The sequence below is a fragment of the Nicotiana attenuata genome, unplaced genomic scaffold (assembly GCF_001879085.1).
Source record: "Nicotiana attenuata strain UT unplaced genomic scaffold, NIATTr2, whole genome shotgun sequence".
Lineage (NCBI taxonomy): Eukaryota > Viridiplantae > Streptophyta > Magnoliopsida > Solanales > Solanaceae > Nicotiana > Nicotiana attenuata.
Window position 1 is genome coordinate 114,559 of NW_017672451.1, and position 26,559 is coordinate 141,117.

Genomic DNA, 26,559 nt, shown 5'->3' on the forward strand with positions numbered 1-26,559 from the left:
GCTTTACCGGTGGACATGTCAGATCGGTTGGTAGTTTGTGAGCCACAATAGACGTGCTCAGGCCTGTCATGTCGTCATATGACCAGGCGAAAATGTCCTTATAGTCTCTTAGAAATTCTGTGTATTTCTTCTTTTCTGATGACGATAAGTGAACGTTGATTCGTGTTTCTTTGACATTCTCTTCGTCCCCCAGATTAACAATTTCTGTCTCGTCCAGGTTGGACTTTGGTCTGTTTTCAAAATTCTCAACTTCCTTTACAATCTCCTCTGGTATGTCATTTTCCTCTGAATCTATATCCGTTTGTTGCGTTGTCTCATTGCATGTCAAAGTCATCGGTTCATCAAGATAAGTAATAGTAATGCTGTATAAGTAGAGTAATGAGAGAAAATAATAAGAGTGTTGATTTATAAGGAAAATTGAAATGCTTTGATAAATTCCATAACTGTTTTGAACATTGAAGATCTTATTGCGGAAATTTAAAATGCGAAAGAGAAAACTAGTAAAAATAAAAGATAGTGCATGAAGCTTGTTCAGCCTTGTTGCGGGCTTTGGTGGTTCTGATGGTCCAGTTATTGAGATGTGCCCCTCTGCTCATAGCCTGTATGGAAGGGCCTTGTGAAATGAGATGATGATGCCAGAGTGCACGAACTAACCTTCGGGGAGGGGAAATAAACAAAAAAAAAATAAAAAAGACAACAAGTTAGTGAGGATTATAAAAATGTTGCAATATTTAAACACATAGTGCAGAATGTAAACCGCATCCTAATTTGGGGACCTCTTTGTGCCCGAGGTAGGCCTAGCGATAAATTGATTTGCAGAACTTAGAATGCTAAATGCCTCATTTTATTGATAAAAAGTAGACGAATCCCAAATCAACATTAAATAAACAGGAAATAAAAGTTACTAATGGACATTGGCCTTGTTACATTTTAAAGCGAAAAAGGTAAACTCCTATCTACTTGGTCCCAGAAGGACCTTCCCCAGATTCGGCATCCTTGGCTCCGTCGAACAGCTTCCCCAACTCGCGAAGTCCCAGCAACAGGTATGCTCCGGCTAGATTACCCAGAGATTTTCTGGCGATATTTTGGTCACTAGAGTGTAAATCTTTCCACCAGCTTAGCAATCTTGGGTGGATGTTGGTGACCATGCCGAATCTGGGGACTTCGTGCCTCATATTTCTGCAAGGCAAATAAGGTTAGGCCCTTCCCCCACCAGACTCGACTATTTCATATCAACAATTAGCATGAAGCATCTAGTTCTCCAAATAAATGCACAGAACGTGACGACGTTCCGTTAGGGTTTAGGGAAACCCAATGGACTTTGGAGAAGGCCATCTTAAAGAGTCATTATGCGGACAACATAACTGACTCGGCTAGGTTTGACCATGATGCATGCACAGTTAAACAGAGTAACGTTTCTATGGGGTTTTAGACTGGTACCCTTGAGCGGACAACTCAAGGGGGAAAGGCACGGAACTGTCGACTACACCATTGATCAACTGGTTTTACCGCAAATATGCCTTTTCCGGATTTAGGGGGTGATAATATCGGAAGAGCACAACCATTCATTATAAGTGTTGCTATAGTATTTGTTTGGCACGAGTGGAATATGATGTTGAGCATAACTATGCAATAATTAAAGACATGTTGTCACGTGTTTGCACGTTAAGGAAGCAGTAAATACAACAGTTTCATAATTTAAAGCAGTAGTAAAGGAAAGTAGAAAAGGAAAGAAACAAAAGACAAGACAGTTGCGCAATTGAAAAGAGAATTGAATGCTTAAAGTAATTAAACAAGTAATTGCACATAAAGAGATATAAATTCACAATAATAGTCTGAAATGGTAAAAGCCTAAATATCCCCAGCAGAGTCGCCATGCTGTAGCACCTCCTTTTTCTCGCGAAATTGGGTTTATGACATTTGGAGGGACAACTCATTCCTTTTGGGAACTGGGTTTGAAGAGTCGCCACCTAATGATTAGGGTGCATTAGGACACCAAAAGAATTCGATTTGAATAACCAGAGATAGGGTAAGGGCTTGAAATTATTCTAAGGGAAAGGTGTGAGGCACCCCTCAGAATCCACTAGTGTGGTTCCCGGCCAGACAATTATCATGAATTTGGGTACAATTAACATATAAACAAATAAGGCTCAAATAAGAGGGGATTTCAGCACATAATGGTTTGATAGTAAACAAGGTTTGCAAGAGCAATCAGAAGAGCTGATTTTAAAAATAAAGAGTTAAAATGGTAAGGAAAAGAAATAAAGAATGAAGGGAGAGGGGTCCTAGGTTTATTAATAATATGGATCACCCACACAATGTCCGGTAATCACTCCTCAATGAGGGGCTACACGTGACATTATCGCGTGGTCATCATATCCATATCTACCCATCCCACCCTGTTAAGGTATTTAAAGCACGGATTGGTATCGATTACTTAATGCATGCTATTACCCGTCCCAATCCTATCAGTCCCGGAGGCACTTAGGACTACTAATCCTAAAAAAGGAAGGATATTAGGCTTATTTGGAGTTTCAAAGGTAAAATTCTAAGGCGACATACAAAACACATACTGCATATTTGGGGAGACATATAAACATATAAGGCTCAATTATACCTCATTGCACAGAAAAAGAAAAAGCACATAATAGCATGTCTTGCATGTACTGCTTAGGTCTGATTAGAATTAAATATGAAGGAGTCTAAAGGATTAGGGCAGATTGGTTTATTACATAATTCAGATAAGAAGCCCGAATCAGGACTGCCTGCTGGTTGTAATAACTAACCGAAGCGGATTCAATTTTATTATTACTCTAAGGTTTGCCTAAGTGCTCAGACGGGATCCTATAGGCATGGTATCTATTGAACTCAGAAGGTGATAAGACAGTAAAGCTAAAAAATGAATTATTTGAAATCATAAAAGTGCATGCTTGTTAACATTGGGGGACTTAGATTATCCAAAAGAGATGCGGAACTAACAAATTGATTACAGGCTCTATAGGTGGTGGTATGTATTATTACTGATTTACGTCTAGCAATGGGTGAAGCGAATCAGATTCATTTAGAAACTCCAATAGGCATATTTTCTACAGGTTGCTGATTTTATACACTTATAGACATGGTTTCTATATGCAGAACTTGTTTTAAAACATGGTATCTAAATACAGAAATTGAACCTTATAGACATGGTTTCTAGATGTAGAACTTGTTTTAAAACTTATAAACATGGCATCTAAATGCAGAAATTGAACCTTGTAGACATGGTTTCTAAATGCAGTTTGAATTATGCAGAATGGCGTTGGAACAATCCTATAGGCATGATTTCTAGGCGGAGTTGAATATGCAGAATTGTAACAATCCTATAGGCATGATTTTTATATATAGTTGAATATGCAGAATTAGGACAGTCCTATAGGCATGATTTCTACCCTTTGCATGCATAGTTAACCCAACCCTGTTTCACTAGCCAGCCCCGAGTATTCTTTACAAATTATTACAAACCAGAGTAACAAATACATCAAAAAAATACAAAGAAAATAAGTACAACCCTAAAAGGCCTGATTCTTGACTTCCTGCCTGAATTATGAGATAGACCAACTCAAAGACCATCGATCCAAAGCCTTTCTCCAATTTGAGTGTGTCAGAGTTCCCTAAGAGCCTCAATGGGGCTCCGGGCAATACTCACACCCTAATTGTATTACCAGAAGGGACAAGTGCAGTGTGGAAGTGCCAGCCCTCAAGTGTCCAAGTTCAGAGGGAGCTCAAAGGGTCCCAAGGCAAGGCTCACAGGAGAGGGGCAGAACTTAAGTCTAAGAGAGAGTGCAAGTGATGAACAGAGTTTTAAAGAATTAAGAAAGCACAGAAGAGGGGAAGAGGGGCTGGGAAACAATTACAGGATTGAGGATTTCACACAAAGGGGTTCAGGGTTTGGGGATTGCAAAGAGCCTATGTACTTAGGCATTAGCTAATTCTGGGCATACACAGCAATAGAGAGTGATGTTATGCTTGCAAAATCAACAAGAATACACAACATATGATGGTGACATAGAGGTTATGATTCCAGGGGAATCAAGTTTAGTCATAGACAGTAATACTTAATACTGTCATGCCGCAAACAAACCATTAGCATCAAACATATTTAGGATGCATAGTAGGTGCAGAACAGGCAAAAGGAAATTGCAACATGCTAAAATAAGTACTGAACTAAACACAAGCAGTAGGCAGACAAGAGGGTAAAAGTATTAAGTAAACACATTGTTGTGATTGCTGAAAATCTTAATCAGGACATACCAGTTTCAAAGAGCAAAATACAGTAAAAGCAAGTATCAGGGCTTGAGAGCAGGCCACAGTAGAAGTAACAAAAGAGAATACTTTTGAGTGTGAGTGTGAGTTCAGAAACTAAGAGTGTTCGTGTGTCTTTGTTAATGGAAAAGTCGGGTATTTATAGTTTGAAAATAGGTAGAAAGTAAGGCAAGAAAATAATTATGGAACTGTGTATCAATTAAAAATCAATCGGTATCAAAGACTTTCTTTAATCAAGGAGTTAAAACCAAACGGTAGTGGACAGAAAACTTTAAAGGAAAGAAATCAAGTAAGCATCTTGTGCAAAGTAGACTATTAGGGGTAAATACATAAGGGTTTAATTAAGGGAAGAATCTTTGAAAGACTCGGTTAACCAAATAAGGTAAGAAAATAAAGTAAAGCTGCAGAATATAGAGGCAATCGGTACATAGTAAATCAAGGAGTCAGGGATTCAAAATTACTGATTCATGAATAAACAAATAAACCAAGTCAAAAATAGGAGAATCGAAAGGCTAAGGAAAGCTTTCAAATCAACCCAAGAAACAGGGAAATCAGTAAACAAGGAAAGAATCAATCAAACTTACACGAGGAGGTCTGAAATCAGTCCACAATTAAGGGTTATTTTGAGAGGGAAATTTAGCCTATAAAGAGTGCATAAACATTAAGCATGCAAGGCTGAATCTATGGCAAAGAGAAGTGTCATGCAATCACAAAATCAGTAAGTAGTGGACTATAGGAACATAGTAGTCACCTCAGTAACAGAGAAGAGGGAGTATCCAATAGCATGCAAAAGGGGTCAAGTAAAAGATCTTATAGAGTTTAGCAGGAAGTCACAATCATACAAAGAAACAAAAGTTGAAAAAAAGATTTTGAAACTCAATCGAGCAGTAGATGAAACAACTTCAGAAACTCGAATAGATCCAAAGAAATTAGGGTTTTGAAACCAAAGAAGTTCAGAGATGAGGAACAAGCAAATCACATAGCAAATAGTCTCAAAACTCGAATAAACCCCCAAATTTTAGGGTTTCTACCATCAATCGAGTATAGAGATGAAAGACAAGAGAATCAGGCAAAAATATCAACAAAGAAAATAAAATCAGAAACCTTAAGAAAGAACTAAGACTTTAACATGCACACTCCAGTAGAAGAGCAACATAAAGGAACACAGTAGAACATGCTAAAGATCAGAGAAACTTCTAAATAACTTAACAATACCCTAAATCGGAAAAGATAAAGGTTCTGAAGGTAAAGTTTTGAAAGAAACTTTGAGAAAACGTTTAAAAGCTTAGAGAAAACACAGATCTACAACGGATCTAAAAGAATCAGAAGAACCTCGAAGGTTAGGGTTTCAGAAGAACCCAGATGGTGAGAAAGGCTTGGAAGGTCATTGATCTGAGCAGGAAAAGACAAGAGTCAGGCTTGAATAGCCATGGCTGGCCGGAACAAGGTCAAAGATGGCCGGAAACAGCCATAGGACTGAAAGCATCCGAGGTCTGGACCAAGCTTCTTCAAAGTCTGGTCTTGAAACCATAATAATCGAGCATGTAGGAGTCACAGGAGGTAGATACAGGCCTTTAATGGCTTTGGAAGCCATTGATTCAGGCGGTTTTAGGGTGGTGTTAGAAGGCGGCGGCTAGGTTTGAGAGAGAGNATTTTATGGTGGTGTTAGAAGGCGACGACTAGGTTTGAGAGAGAGTTTGGGAGAAGGGGGGGGGGGATTCAAGGGCGGCTACCGGTGAGAAGTGATTAGGGTTTGGAGGGTAATGGGGAATTAAAAAGGAAAGGTTAAATGGTGGTCGTTGATCATTTTAACGGCCTGGATTGAATGGGGATCCGGGCGAGTTATTTTAAAAGGGTCGTGGGTCGAGTAGATTAGGATTTGGGGTGGATAATATGGTTTTAGGATTGGGTCTTATTGGGGTGCCAAATCAGGCTAAAAATTGAAATGAAAATGGCTAATATTTAAATAGCCATTTTCCCTTGTTTATTTTATAAAAATAGTAGAATAATTTCAGAAAATAAATTAAAGGTACTAAAATGCTTAATAATACGTAATTATCAAATTAAAAATACTGGAGTCAATTTTATAATTATAAACACAATTAAACCTTAAAAGAGGCTAATATTGCAATTATACGCAATTAGCTTTTAAAATACTAAATAAATTTGTAAAAAAATGCGCAAAAATTATGTTAGCTATATTTTAGTGTAAATATGAGAATCTAATAAATGAATTACCAAAATGATAATTTTGGGAATAATTACTGAGTTTTTCTTGATAAAATAAGGCAATAAATTAATTTTAAAAATTAGGAAAAATAACAAAACATTGGGACATACTTATATATGCATATACATGCTATTTTGCAGGTATTTTGCATATTAAAAAATACATAAAAAAAATTGGGTATCAACAGTCCCTTTCCATATATCTGTTCTTTCACTCCGAGAACAGATGTATTTCCTTTAAACCAGTATCTGTAGAAATTCTTAGACGTTTGTGGATTGCGATACCAGATCTTTTGGGTAGTCATGTGTTAGTGTTTTAAATTGTTATAAAGTTTCTGCACTTCTTAATTGTTTAGTTTAAATTATTATTAATTACTGTTTTGGTTAGTGATTAGCGTAATAGAATTGTATTTGTAAGCTTGCCTAGCATTCTAAGAGTTAGGCGCCATCACGATCCCGATGGCGGAAAATCCGGGTCGTAACAGTGGCGTCGATGAGTTGGTCGATGTGAGGTAGCAGGAATGAGACTTTTGGACATGCTTTCTTCAAGTCTGTGAAGTCCACGCACATTCTCCACTTACCGTTCTTCTTTTTCACCATGACAACATTGGCGACCCATTGAGGGTACTTCGATTCTCTGATAGAACCGTTCACTGGTAATTTCTCGACCTCTTCACGAACTGTGTCGTTTATTGCAGAGTTGAACTTTCGTCGGATTGTCTTACTGGGGGTAAAATGGGTCGACGTTCAACCTATGAGTTGCTATCTCCTTTGGGATACCTGGTATGTCTGCGTGAGAAAAAGCAAATAGGCCTACGTTATTTTTTAAGAACTGATGAAATTTACCTGGATCTTGGAGTTATGGCCGATGAAAGCTTTCTTGTTGTGGTCGTCGCCATCTAGTTGGACGGGGTCGAGGTCCTCTATGGTTGACCCCGTGGCTTCTATGATTTCAGGGTCGCTGATGACGTCTTTCTTTTCGTCGCCATCCGACCCCGATTTCGTTAATTGCTATGCTTCCTCGGCTTTTCCTTTCAATTGTTGGGTGTACGTGCAGTCTTGGGCGATGCGGTAGCATTCTTGGGCCGTGCGTTGCTCTCCCCGAATGCAGAATACTCCCTATGGGGTAGGAAACTTAATGACTTGGTACAAGTTGGAGGGGGCGGCTTTCATGGCGTGTATCCATGTTCGGCCTATGATGGCGTTGTATGCCATATCCTGGTCCTTGATATGGAACGTGGTCTCTAAAGTGACGCTGCCGGCCAAGACTGGCAGCGTGATTTCTCCGGATGTCCCCTCAACAGCATTGTTAAATCCAGTTAGCGTGATGCAACATGGAACTATCATGTCCTCGAGCTTCATTTGGGTGAGAACCCGAGGGTGGATGATGCACGCGCCGCTTCCAACATCGACCATGATGCGTCTTACATCAGTATCAAAAACACATAAAGTAATGACAAGGGCATCATAGTGTGGAAAGAACAAACCGTGGATATCCGGCTTACGAAGATGATACTTTCTTCGAGTGTGTTATATAGTTCGTGGGTGATTGACCAATTGAGATTGTGAGTGGTGGTGAATTTCACGCTGTTGATGGACGCGTCGTCGCCTCCTCCGATGATCATTTGAATGGTCCGAAATGGGGAAGGTGGGTTTAGGCGGACCCTGATGTTGCCCTTGGGCAAAGTTGGCCCTCCCTCCATCGCTCATCAACTCTTTTAGGTGCCCTTGGTGAAGCATTTTCACGACCTCTTGTCTAAGGGCGATGCAATCCTCGGTCTTGTGACCCCGTTCCTAGTGGAATTCGCAGAGGGCGTTTGACTTTATGGTGCTTGGGTCGGATTTCATCTTCTGTGGCCATTTTACCTTTGGGCCGAGCTTTTCCAATGCGTAGACTATTTCTAAGGGGAAAACACAAAAATTGTGAGCTGATAATAAGGGGGACATACCTCTTTCATTTCGGTGGATTGCCGTTCGCGGTCTGGATGGACCTTCGTCGTGATGTGGAGGCGGCATGAGAGTACCTCTGACGTAAGGCTGGTGTCTTTCTCGATTAGGTCGTGACCCTGCCAGATCTCTTCTGCTTTCGTTTCTTCGGTCTTTCCTAGACTCCATTTGGACCGAGGTCAGACGTTTAGTAGGTCCGTTGAGATCATCCTCGTCGGCTCTTACCTCGGCACAGTAGGCATTGTGTATCTTGTCCCAAGTGGTTGGAGGGTAATTCATGAGTAGGCTTAGAAACTTTTTGGTTGCCCGTGACCTATTTCTGCTCAGCCCATTCTGGAAAGCGGGCACCGCCATTCCTTCAGATACATTCGGAAGGGTCATTCTTACACGGTTGAACCGGGCGAGGAAGTCCCTGAGTCCTTCGCCAAGTGATTTCTTAATGGCAAATATGTCGTTCACCCTTGCCTCCGCTTTCTTAGCCCCTGCATGGGCGGTGACGAACTTGTCAGCCATTTCTTCGAACGTTTCTATGGAATGCGCAGGTAACTGCGAGTACCAAGTCAGGGCCCCGCCTGTTAGGGTTTCTCCACACTTTTTCAGCAATATGGATGATACTTGTTCTTTTGCGAGGTCGTTGCCTTTCACTGCAGTGACATAGTGGGTCACATGATCCTCCGGGTCCGTCATGCCGTCACATATTTTCAAATATGGTGGCATTTTGAAAGTTTTTGGTATAGCATGTGGCGCGTCTTCATCGCTATACGGTTGTTCCACAAACCGGCTAGCGTCCCGTTTTGGTTGGAGTTTTGTGGCGCCTGGTATCTTATCTGCCCTTTCTTGATGCTCCCTTATTTGGTCGCAAAGTGTTTTGTTCTCGTTCTCCATCTCCTCTATTTTTCTACGAATGGCAGCGAGGGCGTCGTTACCTGCATCATTAACAGGGTGAGTGATGCCTCTCGAGGGAGGCTGGGTGTGTTGCTCATTGGTTGTTTTGGCGATATCGACTCACGCACTCTCTTTACTCACCCTCCGAGCGGGTTTGTCGAGTATACCGTTCAGTCTATTCGTTAGCCATGCTTCTAGTAGCTTTTTTACCGCTGGTGGTGCTTCTTCCGTGGTGGACGTAGAGGCTCCCTTTCCATGAGAAGTGGTAACGCTGCCATAAGAAGGGGGCGAATCACTTCGCCTGGGTGAGGCGCTTGGTGTCACGTTCTCCTCGTCCTCCGTGAGTTTCGTTGATGGTGTTTAGGAGATTGGCGGTGAGATCATCTATCGCCTTTCTCTTTTCTTCTTTATTGCCTGCCATGTCAGATCTCGTGCAAACAATGAGATACGAGACTGTGCAAAGTTTTGTGCTTTTTTTTAGATCTAGAAAAAACTATAACTTTTAACTAGAAAGTCCCCACAGACGGTGGCAAATTATTTGATCAAAAAGTGTTAAACCTTTTTGTTAAACTAATTAAATAAATAATAATAGGTAAATTCTAGCTAAATATAATAAGTCCTAGATCCAAGATTGATGGATAGTAATAATCTGGAAACCGCATTTAAAGCTATTAAAATCCAAAAGGAGGTTTAGTGATATTCTTGTGAATAAATGAGGGAATGAGGACAAGCAATAAATATGATGAATGGCAATAGCTGTAAATAAAGAGAATAATTCACCCGAATGTATAACGAGGTGGGTGATTCTCCCCTGACAATGATGTAAGATAACCAAACGTGGGAATATCAAATACTTTATCGGGTCTGATGTGGGAAAGCTTGGAACAACACAGTAAATCGAATCTTGTATAAAGATAATGTTTGTAGTTATGTGGGAGTCGACTTTTCTAGAGAGAGCTTATCAAGATAGAAAATTAGATGTCCCTTCTTTCTCTCTCTCTATTCCTACTTATATGGGACATTCTCCTTACCTAGTGAAAGTACAAATACAGAGAATATTCCTCTAAATATTCTTTAGAAATATCTTATTGCTAAACTATCAGTTTTGGCCGATCTGAGTGCTCGACCTCGACATTCGCTGCTCGGTTCGCCAGTGTTGCATCTTAAGCATGACCTCGGCCTAATTGATTCTTGATTTCCTTATTTCAAGCGAGACCCCTTTGATTAGATTTTGACCCATACAGAAACAATGAACTAAAATGACGACATTGACAAGAATGGTTTGTATTATAGACCAATCTACTTCACAAGACATAGAGGGATCAAGAAAATATGGGAAAAAAATAACTTAAACTGAATAGCATTTTTTTGTGTGGTAATGGATGATTTTATTAATACAACAAACTAAGAGCTATTACAACGGGAGGTCAGTCTAGGTAACAGGGTACCTAGACTGTTTCTTTCTAGTACATGAAGAACAAAAGTGGGAGGGGATACATAAGTGTGCAAAAAGTAAAAAGAGTCCAAGCTGCGTCCATTCTTAGCTAATAGGTCCGCCACACCATTAGCCTCTCTGAAGATGTGCTTCACCGGTGGATCATTCGCCTTCCCCAATAGGTACCTGCAGTCATCAAGCAGATTTTGGTAGAGACAGTTTTTCGATGTAAGTAGATATGTTAGTTCCAGACAGTCAGTTTCAATTATTAGTGGGAGGAGATTTTCTTTAAGAGCTATTTTGACACCATACAGTAGGACCAGAATTTTCATGTAAATACTAATAGCATAATCAATTCGCATGTTAAAACCCAAGGTCCTCTGACCCCTGCTATCCCTAAATACTCATGCTCCTCCCACCAAACTGAATAGCAATTTTGTAATTAAATGGAGCACATGCAACGCAGAATTCGAACTTCCTTTTCCCACAGGCTTGACCACAACTTTTTATTTATTGATAATGACTTTTTCCTCTTTTATTTTTTCTGGATAAACACTTGGCCCTTTATTGTTTTTTGTTTTTATATGAGAGACTTGACTTCGGAAATTTATTGGGTCAAAATATTTTGTATTTTTCCGTAATTAGAAGGTAGACAGTAAACAGGCATATTTGGGAGAGTGAATGATACCTTAAAAAAAATTACCCAATAATTGAAAGAAGTGCAAGTACAAGAACCTTGTAATCTGAAGTATTACCTTAACGCCCCCCCCGCCCCCCTCTTCCCCCCTCTCTTTTTAAAATTATTTTCTTTATCCTTTTAAGTAGACAAAAGAGTAGTGTAAAATAATATATTCATGTTTAATGAAAAGAAGATTATATTCAATACGTCTTGAAGAGACATGATATTAGTAGTTGGGAAAAAATATCTCAATTATATTTAATGAAATGACCCTATTACAACTAGTAGTTGTATGTCGTTTTTACAAAGTATACTAATAAAAAAAAGTAAGTCTTCATTAAGCAATAATTCATTTTTTTTGTACCCTTGTCGACATTAATAACTTATACTTTTTACAGATGTTTATTGGAAAGAATTGTATACCTAATTTTCCTTATCGTAATAAATTAATAAACATTAGGTTTTAAGAGGTAAGAACTGAGAATGGGAGAACTCAAGAAACAACTTGCTAATTCTTTTTAAATTATTGTGTAAAATAAGACCTCTATCAAGTGCTCATTGATTAGTTATTTGCACAAAACAGTAGAAGTTCAAAAAAATAAAAGGAACAGCAAAAAGAGATAATAATAAATGTTTTCCCAAATCTAAAGGAAGTTTCCTTGTCTTTTTGCTAATTTTGTTAATACAGATGTAGACTTGAACCTAATTTGAGGAAGGGAAGATGGAAAGAAATGGTTGGTAGAGGAGTTAATTGAATTTAATGATAAAACTTTTGGCCCTGCTTATTTTTGGTTCTCGGTTTTCCAAATGCACAAATTTGGTGTTTTGCACGTGTGGAACGATAGATACATTTTCCGTGGATGTGAACATTTCAAATTTGTTGACTTGGGCACCATTTGTTTTTATTAAAATCAAAACATCTTAATTTGAAATATATATTTGAATACTAAAATATTAAATACAAATTTTTAAAAAAAATTATGATAGTTGGTGATGGTGATGCCCAACAGTGATTGTGGTTTCTGTTTGGGGTGAATGCAGTGGCGAAGCTAGGAATTTCTCCAAGGGTGTTCAAATTTAAAAGAAGTAAAAAAAATTTCCGACAAAGGGTGTCCAATATGTGTTATATAGCTCTAAAGCATAATATTTTACCTATGTACACAGTGCAATTTTTTGCCGAAGGGTGGTCAATTGACCACCCTTATGATCATGTGGCTCCGCCACTGGGTGAATGTTTGTGGTAGTGTTAGCTGACGATGGCGATTATAGATACTACTTCATTCGATCCACAATAAGTGATCTTTCGGCCTTTGACACACCTCATAAGTAAATACTAACCCTAAAAAAATTGACTAAATTATACTTAATTTTGATTTGCATATTGTTGACTTGACACATTGCGATAGGTAAATAATGACAATTTGAAAAACTAAAGTTCATTTATTATTGATTATGTAAAAAGCATACTTATTTTGAACTAAAATAAAAAGGCAAAAAAATCAAGTTTATTTAAATTGGCAGACAATAAATAATTTTATTTTCTTTATGGTCTTACATATGTCGGCTTATTTAGGTGTTTAATTAGTACTCCCTATGTGTGCATTACTTATTTTTTCATGAATTTTGTTTCAATATACTAATAGAGCTAAGACTTATGTACATCACATGTCCTTTCAAAGATGTCACTGAAATCCCTTCTTGATATTCATCACATGTCCCTTTAATGATTTATTACATCACATGTCCCTTTAAAGATGACACGTAACTAGTTGTATTTGTGTGGACTGTGACTTAAATATTTTTATAAATTTATTTAATTTTTAACAATCCAATACTCAGTTATAAATCGAAAAGAACAAAATAGTTTACCACTTATTATTTCCAGACAAAATTGCTAATTCTCTCTGTTTCTTTTTATTTTATATGATACATTTTCTTTGTTAATATATTTCAAAAGAATGATATTTTTTATATTTAAAAATAATTTTTCCTAGTTTTTAATTTACCCTTAAGAACATATTTTCATAGCATATAGATCTCATGCAATTATCTTGAAATTATAAATTTCAATTTTTTTTTTTGTTTTTGTGAATTATAGTCAAACAACGCCACATAGATTGAAACGGGAGAGTATGAAATTTGTTGTCAACATTTACAAGAGACCTTTATATAAGGCGGCTAATAGCAGGTGAAATTTGAACAAAAAAACTGCTAATTTTTTTCTCGTTAAATTAAATAATATTATTGTTTGACCAAAAAGTTATAAGCCATTTTTGTTAAATAATTAAATAAGAAGATTCGAGGCAAATCCTAGCCATAGATAATTTATTCTAGATCTGAGATAGAAGATAGGAATAAACAAGCATAGCTGAACATAAAATTTGATTACAGTTGAGATTGAATTTCATAATGTAAGAAAAGGATATGGCTCCAATAATATCGAATGATAATGAAGAATACATAAATGAGAAGAATCACTATTCTTGAACAAGACCGATCTCCGTACGTTTGATAAAGTTGAATTATGGATGAATATTGAGATTATAAGACCTTTTCTCCTTTTTCGGCGAGGAGTCTGAGATCTAGGATTATCTTCACCTTGAGAGAGATGCATATCTTTCTTTTTCTGTGTTCCTCCCAGCCTCCTCTATGTCACACTCTCTCGTGATATTTATACCAAACACTTTCCTTACCCAGCGGTCCTTAACCGAAGTACCTAAGTTCTTGAAATATCTCGTCGAATATTTCTCTGAAATGTCTAAGTGTTGAACTAGCTGTTCAGGCCGAATCGAGTGCTCGACCTCGACCGTGACCGTGACTGAATCACTCGCTGGTATATTGCTTCCTATACGTGACCTCAGCTTGGTTGACTCTTGGTCGTTCTTCCTTAAGCAGAATTCTTTTGTTCAGATTTTGACCTATATAGTTAGTCCCTCCGTCCGTCGGGGTTGCCTTTGGGCGAGACGCCAGTTGCGCCTTTTGAGCCGAAGAGTGATTCCCTTTTTCTTTTTGGCGAGATGGCGACGTGACGCTCAAGAGCCGCACCTGACTGTTAGTCAGTTTGAAATGACATTATTTCATCATGCGTCATTATGGCGCATGTTCCCCATACGTTATATTGTTTCCGTCGCTTCATCCATTTTGAAATTAATGAGGGACGTTTGTGCTTTCTTGATTGGGGTACCTATAATCTTATTAATAGGGATAGGCACTCCTCATTTGAATTATTGTATTTTTAGAGCCTTTGGAGCCCGATCTCTTTTCTTCTTCAAGTTTCCAACTTTTGTGCTTTCTTTCCCCCTTCAGTATCTTTTGCTACTGTCATCTCCTTCATCTTTATATTTTTTTTCGCACAATGGCCAGTGATTCATCTGACCCTGTGACGTTGGCTGCGGATGCACCTCCTCATGAGGAAGGGGAGGCCATGGTAGAAGATGAAAACTTTCCCACCGTGGATGAGATAATCCCTCGCTCCGGGAAGGCTAGGTCAGACTTCAAAAACCTACTTGAGGATGAACCTGAACCTGTCATTTCTACGATGGATGTGGCGGCGATTATTGCATTAAGGACTAAGTGGCGAATCGCGATCCATGTTGAAATCGTTCCCGCTGGTAGTGATATTGTACAAGTACATCGCCCGAGGTACTGCGCATTTTATGCGTACCCATTTGTTGTCGGCTATACGCTTCTTCTTCCTTCCTTGGCGGAGGATTTTTTTTCGTTTTTACAACGTATGCCCGGCTCAGCTCTCTCCGTACATATACAAGCTTTTCCTCATGCTTATCAAATACGAGAGTTGTCCAGCCAAGGTATTTCTCTATGCCATGTGCTTCACCTCTTCGCCCCAAGTTTTCACAGGGGCACGATGATTCATATGCGTTACCGGGGGACCAAGGGGTTGGTGGTGAAGATGGACGATAAAACTAATTGTCGTTTCTAGGAAAAATTCTTCTATGTGAAGACAGCGCACCTGGTATCGAACCCCAGTAGATTCCTCGAGGAGTGGAACTTTGCTCGTAAGTGTTTCCCTTCTAAAATGAACGGCTTGTTTTTGGGTAATCTGATCGTTCTCTTTCTACCTTTGCAGCCGAGCGGGAGCCTCCGTTACCAGTTGCTAACATTCACGACTGGGTGAGTCGGGTTTTGCCCCACACTGTGGGGATTCGCGAGTGGTCGCACTTCAATGAGAGGTTTGGGCGTAGACCTGTGGCCTGTGATTCACCTTTGGTTTTAATCGCTGACCTTTATATCGTCATTTCTATCTTCTTATCTCTTTGCTTATAGGTAGGAGGGCCTCAAAGAGGGCGAGGGCTTCTATGCCTACTTTTCGCCAGTTGGGTATCTCTGTCGAGCCCGTACTCGTCGTGGCTGCAAGTAAGCCTGCTTAGGCCATTGTTGTTTCGCATACTACAGCTTCACGCGGGCTTGGCCGCTCAGGTGCTGCTCCCCTGGAGGGGATTCCGGCCCCCACAGTTCATTTAGTGGATGAATAGTCAGAGGGCGAAGGCGAGGAGGCTCCTTTAAAGAGGCAGAGGACAGTGGTTGATGGAGTGACTAGGACCGAGGGGCCTTCGAGGGGTGAGCCCGTGTTGGCAGTGTCCGAACCGGGCGATGGCACTAGTTTGGGCATGGAAACCGTGCCTCCTTCGGTTGTGGAGAAGGCTCCCTTGGAAGGGGGACAGAGTTTGAAGGTCGCTGCGGTTGTTCCGAGTGGTCCATCGACTTCACAACAGGCCCGAGCTCCCTTTTCGGCCAGCGAGAGGGCAAAGGGCGTAGTTGTAGATGACTACGAATCCGGTTTAGATATTGACCCTGAGGACATAAGCGTGTTTGAGGCGAGGTTTACTCGGGTGGAGGATGGAACGGATGATTCCTCTCGTGCGATCGAGATTGCTCCGGAGTTGGATTTGTTGGAGGACACGGTGAGCCTGGTGCCCCAATTTGCCCTTCTTTGTATAGCTACTGAAAGCAGGGCTCTTCAGGAGATCAGCGATGCTGGCCTACCACGGGGCGTAGCCGGAATGACTTTGAGGGTGAGTTTATTGCTTTCTTCATTTTATGTCTTCTACTCTTGCTGATTTTCTCTTTCTGTTTTCTTTTCTTTTCTCAGACTTTCGTTTTGGAGATGGAGAGTATCCGCCGTGAGGAGAGGCGGGCTGCCGCTTTTCAGAAAATGGTTTCAAAATACCATCGATACCGTGACAAGTGCCGCGAGATACATGCACGACTCAGGGTGGGCGGTAATCCTCAGTTCCTTAGGGAGGAGTTGGAGCGGAAGGACGAGGACCTGATTCGGTCTATGAGCAGATGCAACAAACTCGAAGGGCTGCTTAGGGCTAAAAAAGAAGAGCTCGAGGTGGGCAAGGGTGTTGCAGCTAAGTGTGTTGATCTTCAGGCGAAGGTGATGGCCTTGCGGGCGGAGCTCGAACTGAGTGACATTAGGGTCGCCGGTTTAAGTGTTGAATTGGCGGAGAAGGTGACCGAATTGGAAAGGAAGGCGATCGAGCTGGAGAGGGCTGAGGGAGCCCGAGTAGCGGCCTTGGCGAGGGTTGCGGCACTGGAAGACTCTATCCGCGTTCTCAGTTTTGAACATGCCACTGAGATGTAGACGGCCTCTCTGAGGAAGGCGCGACTTGATGAGTGAATTAGAGAACTTGAGAGAGACGTCTCGAGCCTAGGTGATCAAAGTAATGCCTTCGAGGCGGAGAGGGCGCAATTGTTGGCTTCGACTCCTCCTGCGCCCGCTTCTATTGACGTTCCTCGCCCTTTGTACGAGATGTGGGTGCACGCTGAGGCTCAGCGGGATATATATAAAGGCTTTGTGGCAGCGGGGAATGTCTCTGAAGCCGCTTTCAAAGTGCTTCATGTTAAAGCGCGTGAGGCCCGGCTTGCGTGTGGCTATGACCCCGCGACATCGGAGGCCGGTGGAGACGATGAGGCTGAAGACGGGCTTTCCTTTGATGATGAGCGTTCTGATGGAGAAGGTGACGGTGGAGGTGAAACCGCTAAACCGAACGGGGAGAGCGATGACGCGTGGATGGGGTAATGCTGAGTGAAGACTTTGTACTTAATTTTTTCCTCATGTATTTAGTTTTTCTGTATTTAGTTAGTTGGACGGGGACCCCCTTTTGGCCTTTTGTAAGACACTATTTTCCTTTTGAATGGGACAATCGATTTGTCCTTTATTGTATGTCTTTACCATTTTCTTTAGAATTTCTCCGATCTTTTCGCATTAAGTCTGTGACTTTCGATAGTCAATTCGACCGAGGTTGAATTTAGACTTGTTAATTCGAGCGAGGTCGAATGTAGACTTGTTGTAAATTCGAGCGAGGACGAATTTAAATTTATTAGTTCGAAGGAGGTCGGATGTAAGTTAATTCGAACGAGGTCGAATGTAGATTTATTAATTCGAGCGAGGTCGAATTTGTCTTGCTATAAGTTCGAACGAGGTCGAATTTGTCTTGATGATTCAAGCGAGGTTGAATTTTAACTTGGTGATTCGAGCAAGGTCAAATTTTAACTTGGTGATTCGAGCGAGGTCGAATTTTAACTGTTAATTCGAGCGAGGTCGAATTTAAACTGTTAATTCGAGCGACGTCAAATTTTAACTGTTAATTCGAGCGACGTCGAATTTTAACTTGGTGATTCGAGCGAGGTCAAATTTTAACTTGTGATTCGAGCGAGGTCAAATTTTAACTATTAATTCGAGCGAGGTCGAATTTTAACTTGGTGATTCGAGCGAGGTGGAATTTTAACTGTTAATTCGAGCGAGGTCGAATTTGTCTTGTGTTAGCGTGATGTGTAAACTTGGTGGAGTTTGCGTATGAATTCCGTATGTGCTTCGCTTACTCATTTATTGGAGAATACTACATGCTGCTTTACGGTCTGTGCATACATTCGAGGTGTCCCAGTCTATTTAGTTCATTGCTTGGCCTGGAGAGGTAGTTGATAGGCCGGGCGATGAATGTCTCGCTCAAACCTCGGGGCATCTCAATATTTGTACGAGATTGAATTTTGGCTAGTTGTGTCATCGCATAGTGACGTTGGCGAGCGCGTGGGTGAGTTTCACGCACTTGTGTTCTGTCTGCATGTTGGACAGATACGTATGTTCTCCGGGTTGGTGACCCAGTCCCAGTCTATACCGGATTTTCCTTTATGGCGTTGAGTACCAACTTGTTGGGGGGTTTCATTCGACCGTTGCTTCCAGGGTGATATGATGCAGAGCATTTTCTTGGTGTGCTATTTTGATGGTGTTTGCTCCCGGTTCGCGTGTCAGTGAGTATGCCCCTGTTCCTATCCCATTCTGAAAAGAAATAACAAGTTAAAGCTAAACGAGATCGTTTGTTACCTCGGCTTATTGGTTGACGGGTGGAAGGGAGTGACCGTGTTCCCTTCTTTGGCTATGTTTCATAGCTGCTATCACTGGTTGAGCTAATATTCACCGAACTCGGATGACATCCTGTGGGTCTTTGGCGTGGTGTTTTTGTCGTCTCCGCTACTTGGGTCTGGAAGGTCCATACGATCTGATTGGCAATAAGCTGAGAGTGCTGGTTTCAGATCCGATCTCAGTCTCGTGCTTAGCTTCGGCGTTAGTCGAATCTGGGCGCCTTGTGGGCTGATGACTTATTTTGCCCGTTGGAATCTTCGAGTTCGAGTCCTAATCCGATCCAGTCCTCAGTGCGTGACGGAAACATAGGCCGCACCAAAAGCACACATGCGAAAGGCTGAAGTTACAACGGACTAGAACTAGAACCGAGCTTAGATCTAGAGGAAACTAAGAATTTTGCTGGGAAGTCCCCACAGACGGCGCCAAATTGTTTGACCAAAAAGTTTTAAGCCCTTTTTGTTAAATCAATTAAATAAGAAGATTTGAGGCAAATCTAGCTAGAGATAGAAGATAGGAATAAACAAGCATAGTTGAACATAAAATTTGATTACAGTTGCGATTGAATTTCATAATGTAAGAAAAAGATAATGGCTCCAATAATATCGAATGATAATGAAGAATACATAAATGAGAAGAATCACTATTCTTGAACAAGACCGACCTCCGTATGTTTGATAAAGTTGAATTATGGATGAATACTGAGATTCTAAGACCTTTTCTCCTTTTTCGGCGAGGAGTCTGAGATCTAGGATTATCTTCACCTTGAGAGAGATGCATATCTTTCTTTTTCTGTGTTCCTCCCAGCCTCCTCTATGTCACACTCTCTCGTGATATTTATACCAAACACTTTTCATACCCAGCGGTCCTTAACCGGGGTGCCTAAGTTCTTGGAATATCCTGTAGAATATTCCTCTGAAATGTGTAAGTGTTGAACTAGCCGTTCAGGCCGAATCGAGTGCTCGACCTCAACCGTAACTGAATCACTCGCCGGCATATTGTTTCTTATACGTAACCTCGACTTAGTTGACTCTTGGTCGTTCTTCCTTAAGCAGAATTCTTTTGTTTAGATTTTGAGCTATTCAACTCTAAAGAAAGCTGATATATTTACTAGAATTAAGATAAAAATCACATAAAAACCGTTTATTGGATATATAAACAAGCGCGTCGAATAACTTCGGTCGTACTGGCCAAAACTTTGACCACACGGCCACTATATATTACTCCTACACAGGACACAGGGAATGAAAGCCTCGTCATTTCAAATTCATATATCTTCAAATGGAATTCGAAACTCACGCTCTCTCCAGTTTTGATCTCATGAATTCCCAGTCTCCTCCCATTTTAGACACGTCGTGCATTGATAATAATGGCCGGAAATGCCAGTGGTCTGACTCTGTCATCGGAGGTGGGATTCCGGTGGATAAGACGACGACGCAAGCGGCTATGACGGTGCAGAAGGTTTACAGGAGTTATCGAACCCGGCGTATGTTAGCGGACTCTGCTTTGGTTGCTGAAGAGCTCTGGTTTGGTTCTCTCTTTACGTAGGATTAATTTCATTATTCTTCTTATTATTGTTGTTAATGTTCTTATTTTTGGTGATGTATTTGAAGGTGGCAAGCGATAGATTATGCTCGATTGAACCACAGTACAATTTCTTTCTTCAATTTTCCGACACCGGAGACGGCGGCTTCTCGGTGGAATCGCATCACGTTAAATGCTTCCAAGGTATCCTCACAATTTAAATTTCAATTTCAATTAGGACCATTACATACAGTATTGCTTACATTTTTTTTATCAGTAACTATCCATTACGGCTGTCAAGTGGAGGAATTAAAATCGTTGAATTAATGAATGGCTCATGAATTAACACGACCAACGTTTGTTTGAGTCAAGGATAGAGTCAACTTAGATTAAACAATAATTCTAAACTGTCTTTTCATTTATTTGTTTTAATAATTCGTTTAATCATCTAGCTAGATTGGAATAAAAAGGATTCTATACAGAAAGTGTAGATAAAGAAAAATACACACTTATGATTTTATAGTTGTTTGGATTTAAAAACACTTTTGGTGTTAAGCAAACAACAGTAGACCAACTTTTAAGCTAACCCAAGTACCCTCTAAATCTAATGAAAAAGCTTTTCTTTACGTTGTAGAAGAAGAATTTAGTAACATTGTTGTGATGTGAAGAGAAAAAAAAGATACACACACCAAAACCAAACCAAAGATTTTTTTCTTTCTTTCTATAGAGTGGGTGAAAATATATAACGACAAAAAGAATCACAACAAAACCAACCCCCCCCCCCCCTCCCCCCCCAAGGTCCCAATCCCCTCTCCCCCCTCCAAACCCCAAAAATAAGAGAACATTTTTAAAGAGAGAAAGTGTGAAACACCCGAAAAAATCAAATTAACTTTTTTTTTCTTTATAGGAAATAAAATTTGTGACAATGGAGAAAGGAGAATATATCAAACAAACTAAACCAAATTGTTTTCTACTTTTTGACTAAATTTTCTTAGCTAAATTTTTTTTAAAGGTTAATTCTGAAACCTGTAAATTAATTAAAGTGGATATATTATTGGATGGAAGCTGGACACCTTACTATTCACAAAACAAAGACAAGTAGGAGCATGTAATTTCATTTACATTTTGGCCAGGTTGGAAAGGGATTATCCAGAGATGGAAAAGCTCAGAAATTAGCTTTTCAGCACTGGATTGAGGCGGTGAGTCATTGCCCACTTTGGTTTTTATTTGAATGTACCCAATTTGCATTATTGATGTTTGTATTTTTCTGACCTTGGTTTTGTGGTAACTGTAGATTGACCCACGCCACCGATATGGACATAGCTTGCATATGTACTATGAAGAGTGGTGTAAAACTGATGCTGGTCAGCCCTTCTTCTTTTGGTAAGAAAGCTGAATGCTGGAATTGGTACATGACAAAGTTTGTACAGTAGATTTTTGTAGTAAATAATTTGGTTGGGGGGGGGGGGGTGTGTTTGGTTGGCAGCTCTATCCGATAATTTTGGACTGAAAGAAAGTGTTGTGCTTATTTTTACTGCTTCTGGTTTTGGGTTGGTTTAAATTTATTTTTCCTCATTTTCTTTTTTGGCAATTGTTGCAATTTTTTGTTTTTTTTCTTAATAATTATGGAATTCATGACTAGCCTTGATCCTTGCATAGGATGATGGGGTTGCCAGCTCTATCCGATAATTTTGGACAGAAAGAAAGTGTTGTGCTTATTTTTACTGCTTCTGGTTTTTGGTTGGGTTAAATTTATTTTTCCTCATTTTCTTTTTTGGCATTGTTGCAAATTTTTGTTTTTTTTCTTAATAATTATGGAATTCATGACTAGCCTTGATCGTTGCATAGGATGATGTGATAGTTCTTCGACGAAAAGATCAATATATAGCTTATGTGGCCTAGTCTTTAGGTCTTTTTGAAGAAGGTTATAGAAAGAATTACAAAAGAGAAAAAGTACTAATTCCAGAAATAGATACTAGTCCTAATAAAGCAAATAATATTAAAAAATTAGTGGAACTGTTTGTTTGTTTTGCATAAAATAAACCTAAGTGCAAATCTATTTGGCACATTACTGATTATTTCATGGATTCCAGTTCTAATATGTACAGGAAATTGAGGTATTAATTTAATCATAGCAGTCGACTAATCTTGTGCTACTTCAGTAAGAAGTCTAAGAACATTGCATTACTGCGTCCTGTTTTCATTTAACTGGAGTCTCTGTACAATAAAATATGGGTAATGCAACATGATTTGAAGTTACTTGTAAGACATAGTAAGGAGTGACTAAATTTTTTTGGAATATGCAGGTTGGATCTTGGAGATGGCAAAAAGGTTGATCTCAAAGAATGTCCAAGATCTAAGCTTCAGAAACAATGTATTAAGTATCTTGGACCAGTATGTGCAAAATCTTTGTCACTTTTGCCATGCAAATCACAATGTTTAGCATCAATATACAAATGACTTCTCATATCCATGCACAGACATTGGTTTCTCTTTATATATATGATTTGCTCTATTATACATTTATACGGTGCTAATATTAGTTACCTCTATTGCATGTTCTAGTATGTTCTTTTTGTCCTTGATTAAAAAAAGGAGACAGTATGTACTTTTGTCTGCTAAGTCAATGAGTAAACTCTGCATAATTTCCTTAGTTGCATTGTCTGATATTAGCATGCAACTCTAATTATTAATCGTTTTCTTTCTGTTCTCAGCAAGAGAGAGAACATTATGAATATATAGTAGCTGAAGGGAAAATTGTGCATAAACAAACTGGAAATCATCTTGATACAACCAATGGGTTGCCAGAGGCAAAATGGATATTTGTAATGAGCACCTCAAAAAAACTCTATGCTGGCGAGGTGAGTGGTAAAAGTTACTGCGAAAATGCTTTTTTGATGATTATCCTGCAAAAAGAAGGTATGTTTTTCTTTTGTTAATGCGAAAGGTTTGTTATTATAATGCCTTTCAGAAGAAGAGAGGAATATTTCATCATTCCAGCTTTCTTGCTGGTGGGGCTACTTTAGCTGCTGGAAGACTAGGGGTAACGGATGGGATACTTAAGGTAAATATTTGTTATCGTTGTATTGGATTGTCGCGTTAGACAGTTATACGATGTAGCTCAAAACTAAAGCAATCAGGCCAAGGTTCTTTTCCCTTTACATTACATATGCCTGAGTTGTGACTAAGAAACTATGATGAGATCTAAATGGAGGACTGCCAAAATGCACGAGTCATTTCTTCTCAACTTTATGAAACAATATTTATGTCTATGAATTTCTAATTCTGCTCCAAATTAACTTAAAATGTTCGGTGACACCACCTTGTGCAGAATTTATTTAGATTGTGCATCCATAAGACATAACTGCATATACAGAATTAGAAGCTATATGAAGAAAAGATTGCCTTCCCTTTTGTCTTCCATATCTGTTTTCAAAACCTAAGGTGTATTATTTGCAAATGAAAGGTAAGAAAAAATATGGATAGTGCCACCTGAATCTAGCTTGAACGCCAAACTACAGTTACTGTTCACACTTCACAATGTTTAGCTTGGCTCTACGCTGTGCTCTGACATTTTATTCTTTTCAGTCTATTTCAGCATATAGTGGGCATTATCGGCCAAATGATGATAGTCTTGACAGCCTTTTATCATTTCTCAAGGAAAATGGAGTCAACCTGGATGAGGTTAAGGTTAGTGATCTTCATGTCTTACCTACTTCCATATTACTACTTTTTAACTCTAATGTTTGCAGCACCAAGAGATCTGATTTTTTGATATCTCAGCAACGAGTATATAAAACGGACAACGGCTATGCCAAAGAAATAGAAATTACAATCTTAGTGAGACTTAGGGCCCTCGTCCTTCAAGCCTAACATCACTAGACTGGGGAGTGGGGAATACTCAACTCGGCCAAAAAAGCTGATTTGAGAAAAGCAAAAAGAAAAAGAATCTTGATATTATGCTTAGTATTCTCAATTCCCTCAAATGCCGTATGTAACTCTGCACATCCTGATAGTAGATAATTTCTTTGGTTCCATTTCATCTTTGAGATGCTTAGTAATGATGGTTTCATTTTCTCTTTCCTTTTCATGTTCCAATGATTTAATGTAACATAATGGTTTTTCCTCTTTCCTGTCTACTGCATCGAATCTAATGGATGCTTTCCCTTTATGTGGGATAATGCTTAGATGAAGGGCTGCTTCTCCTTACCTTATAGTTGTCTACTCTGCATATGATTTTACTTATGAATGGTTTTGATTAAGTATCCGGTTCTAACATCAGTTAATCCTTATCGTTTTTCAATTATATTAGATAAGAAAGGTAAAAGAAGACGATGAGAGCAATGTGGAGGGACAGTCATATGAGAGTCACTCTGTGTCTGAACTTTCAACTATATCAGATCCCCCTCTTCAAGCTGATGATCTGAAGAAAGAGGAGAAGGAACTTTCCTTGGAATTAATGAGAAGTCCGCAAGCTCAAGAGATAAGTAACTATAAGAGAACACTTTCGGGTGGTCTTGAGAGCCCAAGAGCAGAGGTTCCAACGACTGCAATACTGCAAAGGATCAACTCAAAGAAGTCTGCCAAGTCGTATCAACTGGGTCATCAACTCTCCCTGGCATGGTCAACGGGTGCTGGTCCAAGGATTGGCTGCATTGCTGACTACCCTGCTGAACTAAGGCAGCAGGCATTGGAACTGACTAACCTCTCACCTAGACCTTGTTCTGCATCATCAACTCCAATGCCGATTGATGATATTGTATCACCTACTTGTCCTTCATCGGTTCTTTGCAATGGTGATGTAACGTGCACCTGAACCGAGGTTTCTTTAGAGCATAATTAGTCATTGTTTATCCTTTGTGCGAGCAAGCTGTAGCGAGCACAAATGTATTCTTCTGCGCAATCTCTTGGCAGTTATTCAACAGTAGTTACTTCATTTCATCCTCCCACGCTCTTCCTGTTTATCTTTCTGCTGTTAGTTTACTTTGTGAGTTTGTACTGTCCTTGGTAGTCATTCAGTCCAAGAATAGAATTTGCAGAGGAACTTTATTAGCAATAACCATAAAAAGGTTATATTAAGGGTGTGTTTGGTATGAAGGAAAATATTTTCTGGAAGGGTTTTCAATTTTTCTGTGTTTGGTTGACTTAAATATTTTGGAAAATATTTTCCCCGTGAACTCATTTCCCTAAGGAAAATGACTAACCTACCAATAGGAGGCAAAACATTTGCCATAACTCCTTTTCAACCTTCCCCCACCCACCCTTAGCCCCCTTCCCCCACCCACCCCACCCACTCACCGTCCTCCCCCTAACATCACCACAGCCACTCCAGATCCTAAATCCCGACCTACCACCCTCCCCCGGCCTTACCCATTTCGTCTCATATAGTGTTTTCTTATATATTTTTTAAAAATATTTTCTGTTGCCCAACCAAACACCGAAAAATAAGTAAGAAATTCTCTTATTTTTCAAGAAATATTTTTCCAAACATCGGAAAATAAGTAAAGAAAAATCACTTTCCTTCGTACCGAACACACCCTAAATGCTATTACAGACATTGGAAAACAAATTTACAACTATAGCAAACAAGAGTTGGACAAGTTTCTAAAATATAAGCCTACCATATGTTCTTCCAAGTACTCACCAAGTATAGGAAATTAATGTCACATATGTTAAGTTTTTACTGTGTTTGATTTAGCGAGCAGGACAGGAAAAGACATTGATTTGGCAAACATTAAAATTGGATTCCCTATCTTGTCATTTCAGTTCCTATATGAACAGCTATTTCATTTACTCATGGAGATAAAAGGTGATAAGTCAAGTGTACAACATTATCTATATATTGGATGATGGCATTGAGATAATATTCGCGCACTATTTCAATATCTAAAATTATGAAATTTGAGGTGAATTATCAGTGTTTGCCTATGAGGGCTTTATCTTTTTCCCCGTATACAACTGGTACATTTTATTACTTCATAACATGTCTCACATGTTCAAAAGACAATACTGCATCAGTTACAACCCAACTTGGGAAAACAGCATCCCAAGAAACCATATGTAAAAGCGAAATAGAAAATTTAGCTAAATTATGCGCTAGTACATTCCAAGTTCTAGGAATATATATAATATTGATATCTTCGAAAGAGCTCAATGAGGGCTTTCTTCAATAGT

At 39.5% G+C, this 26,559-nt stretch overlaps 1 protein-coding gene across 1 annotated transcript; it reads left to right on the forward strand.

Annotated features, from left to right (window-relative positions):
* The first annotated feature begins 20,030 nt into the window (after nt 1-20,030).
* On the forward strand, nt 20,031-25,368 carry LOC109213260 (IQ domain-containing protein IQM3-like). The gene is made up of 9 exons (XM_019377041.1): nt 20,031-20,387; nt 20,475-20,589; nt 21,519-21,584; nt 21,680-21,768; nt 22,692-22,779; nt 23,100-23,246; nt 23,357-23,449; nt 23,974-24,075; nt 24,698-25,368. The coding sequence occupies exons 1-9, from the start codon at nt 20,143-20,145 to the stop codon at nt 25,199-25,201; spliced, it is 1,449 nt and encodes a 482-aa protein (XP_019232586.1). The 5' UTR covers nt 20,031-20,142; the 3' UTR covers nt 25,202-25,368.
* The last annotated feature ends 1,191 nt before the right edge of the window (nt 25,369-26,559 follow it).

Coding starts and splice junctions, on each gene's coding strand:
- LOC109213260 (XM_019377041.1), top strand. CDS start 20,143: ATGGAATTCGAAACTCACGCTCTCTCCAGTTTTGATCTCATGAATTCC. Junction 21,769..22,691: donor GGTCAGCCCTTCTTCTTTTG/GTAAGAAAGCTG, acceptor TGGAATATGCAG/GTTGGATCTTGGAGATGGCA. Junction 22,780..23,099: donor GTATTAAGTATCTTGGACCA/GTATGTGCAAAA, acceptor TTCTGTTCTCAG/CAAGAGAGAGAACATTATGA.